General features: G+C 41.1%; 1 protein-coding gene across 2 annotated transcripts in view; it reads right to left on the bottom strand.

Moving 5' to 3' along the window:
• The window catches only part of PHLDB2 (pleckstrin homology like domain family B member 2), a 173,454-nt gene that overhangs the window by 134,100 nt on the left and 31,964 nt on the right, over positions 1-7,390 (bottom strand). For both annotated transcript variants that reach the window (XM_012554759.1, XM_004373693.3), the window contains exon 2: positions 2,325-3,673. In XM_012554759.1, the coding sequence (XP_012410213.1) occupies positions 2,325-3,673 (1,349 nt within the window). The remainder of the gene's footprint in view (positions 1-2,324; positions 3,674-7,390) is intronic.

Consider the following 7,390-nt stretch of genomic DNA (forward strand, 5'->3'; position numbering starts at 1 on the left):
AAGATGCATCAATTGGTCCCAACCACCTGAAGTAAAGGAGAATGAAGAACACCAAAGATACAAGGAAAGTATTAGCCTAAGACAAAGAACAGGCCTCATAAACCAGAGACTTCATCAGCCTGAGACCAGAAGAACAAGATGGTGCCCGGCTACCACCAATGACCGCCCTGACAGGGAACACAACAGAGAGTCCCTGATAGAGCAGGAGAAAGGCAGGGTGCAAATCTTAAATCCTAGTAAGAAGACCAGACTTAATGGTCTGACTGAGTCTGGAGGAACCCCGGAAAGCATGGCCCCTGGATTCTCTACCAGCCCAGAACTAAAACAATTTCTGAGGCCAACTCTTCAGACAGGGATTGGACCGGACTGTGGGACATAAAGTGATACTTGTGAGCAGTGTGCCTCTTAGCTCAAGTAGATACAAGAGACTAAACGAGCAGCTTCTGTCCGGAGGTGAGATGGGAAGGCAGAGAGGTTTAGGAGCTGGCTGAACAGACATGGGGAATCAAGGGTGGAAAGGAGGTATGTGCTGTTACAGTATGGGGAGAGCAATTAGAGTCACATAACAATGTATGTATAAATTTTTGTATGGGGGAAAAAAAATAATAATAATTGCTCAGCACAGTATGGCTCTTGATTTTCTATCCATATACAAGAAGGCTTTAATATACTCATCAAAACTTCTTCTGAACTTATGTCAATGAATCACGGCCAAATACAATAACCCACTTTTTTGTTTCCATGAATAATCTTTGGAAATTATTTATAAAAACAAGGGGGGTTGTCAAATGAGAGCACTGTCTAATAGACCCACCCAAGGATTATCTAATTCTCTAAGGGTATGTATGTTTATTTGCTTTCACTCACTATTACTGATTAGGAAATTTCAAAATTCTGTAAGGATAATAAGAAAACTGAAAGTGATGCAAATTATTGTTGTTATAAAATTTCCAATTTTGTCCTGTATAAACGCAAATGGTTTCTGTCCATTATAATTCAAAAGTTACAATGTTATTGCCCTACTGTAGGTCATTAATTAGTTTTGTGTGTGACCCAGAAATCTTATTTCAACTTTCTTTTAATAATGAAAATATTTGTTTCCCTTATACTTTTTTGAACTAGCTTTATTATCCTATTGGTTCCCTCAAGAACGAGTCAAATAAATCTCTGACATGTATTCATTCTAAAATTTAAACAAACAAACCGACAAAAGCTATGCTTACAAGAAAAAGGAAAGGAAAAATGCAGTGGTGTGTTCTCATTCACTGGACTTTCAAGGGATGTTTTACCCTTTCTAATTATTTTCAATATTTTCCACAATAAGCATAAATAATTTTAAACAGAAAAAAACAACCCAATAACTTGGGTGAGTATGTATAGTTGGGAGTCACTTTACGTAGTAAGAGACACGGCTGAAGGGAGTACGTATGGTGCGTGTGTGCAAGCGCATGCACACAACTGCACACCCATGAACAGCACAGAGAAAAGGCTGAGGACCACTGAGACTATCCTTTAACTTCCTAGACAACTTATCCTACAAAAAATGCACTGCCTAATTCCTGATGAATCATGATTTCACTGTCTTCTTCTATCATAGCCACACACATGCAAATATGATGATATAAATAACACAAATTGCTTAAAGGAAAACTAAGATTTGAAAGAAATCAGTAAAATTCACAACTACCTTTGTTGAGTTTTTTCAAGAATTTACAAGAATTCTAAGTTATTTAGCTGTAGAACAACTAAATATAATATTAGGCACATATAAACAACAACAACAAAAAAACCCTCAAACCTGTTGCCATGGAGTTGATTTTGACTCATATTAGCAACCCTACAGGACAGAGCAGAACTGCCAAGGAGCAGCTGGTGGATTCGAACTGCCGGACTTTTGGTTAGCAGCTGAGCTCTTAACCACTATGCCACCAGGGCTCCATACAGGTCTTCAAAATACCTATAAACACAAACTCATTGCCGTCCAGTCGATTCTGACACGCAGAGACCCTATAGGACAGAGTGGAACTGCCCCATAGGGTTTCCAAGGCTTCAATCTTTATGGAAGCAGACTGCCGTATCTTTCTCCCACAGAGCTGCTGGTGTGCTCAAACTGCCGACCATTCTGTTAGCAGCCGAGGGTTTAACCACCGCACCACCAGGGCTTCTTAACAAAATAGCTACCGACAACCAATAGTTGTGATCTGGAAAGAGGAAGGATAGCAGGAGAAAATCTAAGAAGGGACTAAAAACAGCAATGTTGCAGCACTTGGAAACTCTACATCCCCTCGTATATATGCTTTCAAGGCTGATCAGATGAAGATTACCAATCGCTCCATCTCCTGCTCCCTGAGCCTTTCCTCCCTCTGCCGCCGGTGATAATCCATCAGGTCCTCGCGTCCTGAAATGGAGCTAATGCTGCTTTTCCGCTCCCGAAGAACAGGCTGAGGGGTTCCTGAGGCCTGTCTGAGGCTGTCCAAATCAGCATCATCAAACTCTACAGATCCACAAGAGTAGTTCCTCCTGGCTGCAAACACTCTGTCCGGCTCTCCGGAAAGAAATGAGTGATTCGGGCTTGTCCCTGAGTTTGGAGCCCGATCCAAGTCATCAGAGGCGCAGGAGGATGTGGAGGCGAGGAGCATCTTCCGAGCTATGCGGGGACTGGCAGGGACGCTGAGGGTGGAGCTTACATAAGGACTGCCTTCGGATGCAGAGGTTTTATAGGGTAAAGCCCCTGAGCTTAAAGAAGAAAAATTAAGGTAATTGTCATTGTCTATTATGCTATGAGGTAGATCCTTTTCTCCCTGTTTTGTGCGTTTAGAATTGCCCAGAGAGTTCCTTGGAGGCAAACTGAGAGGCATCGGCTGATTCTCTGTGGCTCTGTACAACCTGGGAAGTGATCGGCTATAGGCTCCCATGTGACTCAGGCTGCTGCCCGAACACTTCCTGGTTCTCAAACTGATGTTTTCAGATGTTAGCTCCTTGTGTCTAGTTAACATAGGATGAAGTACCAGGTTGTCCTGAACATTCATTCTCCTGGCTTGCTTTGGGCTTGAAGGCATGCTTGCCGCTCCTGATCTGCTGACAGGAGAGGGACTTGTATCAGTCAGGGAATTTCCATTCCACATGGCCAGGAGGGAGCCAGATGCCTTTCGACCTTCCAGTCCTCCTAGAAAGTAGACATTGTCATGGGATTTATTCCTTGAGCTATATTTGGAGTAGGGAGGCTTCTCTGAGACCCTCAAGGACCTTTCACTGTCCCGGCCAGTATAATGATCAAAGTCTACTCTGCCAAGGGGACAGCCACTGAGAGAGGGTGAGGTGCCAACCAAAGAAGTGGGAGGCTTCACGGAAATACTTTTGTCAGTGCCATCACAAAAGAACTGCTTGCTTCCCTGGATTTTGGTCAAGGAGGAGCTACTTCTGCCACTGGTTCCCAAAGGAGAAGGGCTTCTCTTAGCAGGCACAGGTTGTGAGAGGGTTAAGTAGGAGCCAGAGTAGTCTCTGTTGGCCTTAAATCTCAGGCTGGAAGAGTATTTCTTCTGGCTTAGGCTCTCCATCACGTTTATGGGATTGCTCTCAAGGGAATTTGCTTCAAAACCTTCCTCTAAGCTATCATTTTGTAAATCCAGCCGCTTTGGCATTTGGCTGTGCTCTGCCATAATCTTGTTGCAATCTGGAAAAGAATAAATGAGAAAGCTTTACTTAACAAAAAAGACTAAAAAAAAAAAAAAAACACTCACCAGTCTACATCTGGACAAATAGCCTTACAGTCTGACCAAATACAACTAACAAACACAAACTCTGTGTTACTAACAAACCAGTAAAACTGTACTGCAAATTGAAGAAGAATAAAAACCACTGATCTGGAATGTATTTTGTACCAAAGAACAATAAATCAAGAGGACATCAATGACATTTGAGGGAAACAAATCCCTAACAATGTACAGGTGCAGGATTAGGCTAGTACAGTAAGAAAGACAATTTCTCTTTAGTATTCTAGTCCTTGGTGGACAACCTGCTTCCTGAGTACCTAGCAAACACCCAACGGGATCATGCAATGGACCTTCCTTTAGTGGTCTCTGCTAGAATCATTAACTGCTCAGAAATAAAGTCCTGAGGAAACAAAATTCACATTCCAGCAGAGAAAGAAAATTTGTATTAGACATTGATTAATAACATGAGGGTTAGAAATGGTTCTTTAAAAAAAGGGCTGTGACATGCAAGTCACAACAATTGGCTTCTATTCGCCTGGAGCAACACAGGAAGAAGCAGAGTCAGGAATAGGAGAAGGATATGCAATGTGTGGCTAATTGCATCCATGAACAACTGACTCCATTGACATAAGACCAGAAGAACTAGATGGTGCCCCGCTACCAATACTGAACATTTTAATCAAAGATTCTATAGAAGAATCCTGATCAAAATGGGGAACGTGCAGAACAGAATTTCAAATTGTCATGGACTCCAGACTCTCTGGAGTCATGAAGAGTGGATGAATCTCTGAAACCACTGTCTTTAGATAATCTTTACACCTTAAACCAAAAATATCCCCTGAAGTCTTCTTAAAACCGAACAATAGTTTAGCTTAATTAGTAAAAAATATCTGCCTTGAGCATTAAGCTTTTTTTTTTAATTGCACTGTAGGTGAAAGTTTACAGCTCAAGTTAATTTCTCATACAAAAATTTATACACATATTGTTATGTGACACTAGCTGCAATCCGTATAATGTGACAGCACACTCCCCCTCTCCACCCTGAATTTCCTGTGTCCCTCCAACCAGGTCCTGTCCCTTCTTGCCCTCTCATCCTGCCTCCAGACAGAAGGCACCCAGTTCGTCTCATGTATCTCCTGGAACTAGGAAGCACACTCTTCACAAGTATTATTTTATGTTTTATAGCCCAATCTAATCTTTGTTTGAAGACTGGGCTTCAGGAATGGTTTTAGTTCTGGGTTAACAGAGTGTCTAGCGGCCATGGCATCAGGGGTTCCTCCAGTCTCAGTCAGACCATTAAGTCTGATCTTTTTCCTAGAATTTAAGTTCTGCTCCACACTTTTCTCATGCTCCATCAGGGACTCTCTGTTGTGTTCCCTGTCGTGGTGGTCATTGGTGGTAGCCAAGCACCATCTAGTTTTTCTGGTGTCAGGCTGATGCAATCTCCGGTTTATGTGGCCCTTTTGTCTCTTGGGCTAATATTTTCCTTGTGTCTTTGGTGTTCTTCATTCTCCTTTGCTCCAGGTGGGTTGGGACTAATTGATGGATCTTAGATGCCAGCTCACAAGCTTGTAATACCCCAGATGCCACTAACCAAAGTGGGATGCAGAACATTTTCTTAATAAACTTTGTTATGCCAATTGACCTAGATGTCCCCCGAAACCATGGTCCCCAGACCCCAGCTCCTGCTACTCTGTCCCTCGAAGTCTTTGGTTGTGTTCAGGAAACTTCTTAGCTTTTGGTTTAGTCCAGCGGTGCTGACTTAAACCTGTATTGTATGTTGTCCTTCCCTTCACCTAAGATGATTCCTGTCTACTATCTAGTTAGTGAATTCCCCTCTCCCTCCCTCCCCACCCTTGTAACCATCAAAGAATGTTTTCTTCTGTGATTCAACTTTTTCTTGAATTCTTATAATAGTGGTCTCACACTATTTGTCCTTTTGCAACTGACTGATTTCACTCAGCATAATGTCTTCCAGACTCATCCATGTTGTGAGAGGTTTCGCAGATTCATCACTGCTCTCTATCGTTGCGTAGTATTCCACTGTGTGGATATACCATAATTTGTTTATCCATTCATCTCCTGATGGGGACCTAGGTTGTTTCCATATTTTTGCTATTGTGAAAAGTGCTGCAATGAACATGGGTGTGCATATGTCTATTCGTGTGATGGCTCTTATTTCTTTCAGGTATATTCCTAGGTGTGGGATTGCTGGATCATATGGTACTTCTATTTCTAGCTTTTTAAGGAAGCACCAAATCGATTTCCAAAGTGGTTGTACCATTTTACATTCCCACCAGCAGTACGTAAGTGTCCTAGTCTCTCCACAACCTCTCCAACATTTATTATTTTGTGTTTTTTGGATTAGTGCTAGCCTTGTTGGGGTGAGATGGTATCTCATTGTACTTTTGATTTGCATTTCTCTAATGGCTGATGATCGTGAGCATTTCCTCATGTATCTGTTAGCCACCTGAATGTCTTCTTTGGTGAAGTGTCTATTGATAGCCTTTGCTCATTTTTTAATTGGATTATTCATCCTTTTTTTGTTGAGGTGTTGCAGTATCTTGTAGATTTTAGAGATTAAACTCTTACTGGATATGTCGGAGCCAAAATTTTTTTACTAGTCTGTAGGTTGTCTTTTTTACTCTTCTGGTGAAGTCTTTTGATGAGCGTAAGAGTTTGATTTTTAGAAACTCCCAGTTATCTAGTTTCTCTTCTGGTGTTTGTGCATTATTAGATATGGTTTGTATTCTGTTTATGCCATGTATCAGGGCTCCTAGCATTGTTCCTATTTTTTCTTCTATGATCTTCATCGTTTTAGATTTTATATTTAGGTCTTTGATCCATTTTGAGTTAGTTTTTGTGCATGGTGTGAAGTATGAGTCTTGTTTCATTTTTTTGCAGATGGATATCCAGTTTTGCCAGCACCATTTGGAAAAAGATTGTCTTTTCCCCATTGAATGGACGTTGGGCCTTTCTCAAATATCAACTGCTCACAGGTGGATAAATTTATATCTGGATTCTCAATTCTGTTCCATTGATCTATGTATCTGTTGTTGTATCAGTACCAGGCTGTTTGGACTACCGTGGCAGTATAATAGGTTCTAAAATCAGGTAATCTGAGCCCTCCCACTTTGTTATTCTTCTTCAGTAATGCTTTATTTATCCGGGGCCTCTTCCCTTTCCATATGAAGTTGGTGATTTGTTCCTCCATCTCATTAAAAAATGCCATTGGAAGTTAGACTGGGATTGCATTGTATCAGTAGATCACTTTGGGTAGTACTGACTTTTTCACAATGTTGAGTCTTCCTATCCATGAGCAAGGTATGTGTTTCCACCTATGTAGGTCTCTTTTGGTTTCTTGCATAGTGTCTTGTAGTTTTCTTAGTATAGATCTTTTACACGTCTGGTTAGATTTATTCCTAAGTATTTTATCTTCTTGGGGGCTATTGTAAATGGTAGTGATTTAGTGATTTCCTCTTTGAATTTCTATTTGTTGGTGTAGAGGACTCCAACTGATTTTTTTATGTTTATCTTGTATCCTGATACTTTGCTGAAATCTTCTATTAGTTCCAGTAGTCTTCTTGTGGATTCTTTGGGGTTTTCTGTGTATAAGATCATATCATCTGCAAACAGGGATACTTTTACTTCTTCCTTACCAATTTGGATGCCCTTTA

This window comes from Trichechus manatus, unplaced genomic scaffold, assembly GCF_000243295.1.
Source record: "Trichechus manatus latirostris isolate Lorelei unplaced genomic scaffold, TriManLat1.0 scaffold00026, whole genome shotgun sequence".
NCBI classification, from domain to species: domain Eukaryota; kingdom Metazoa; phylum Chordata; class Mammalia; order Sirenia; family Trichechidae; genus Trichechus; species Trichechus manatus.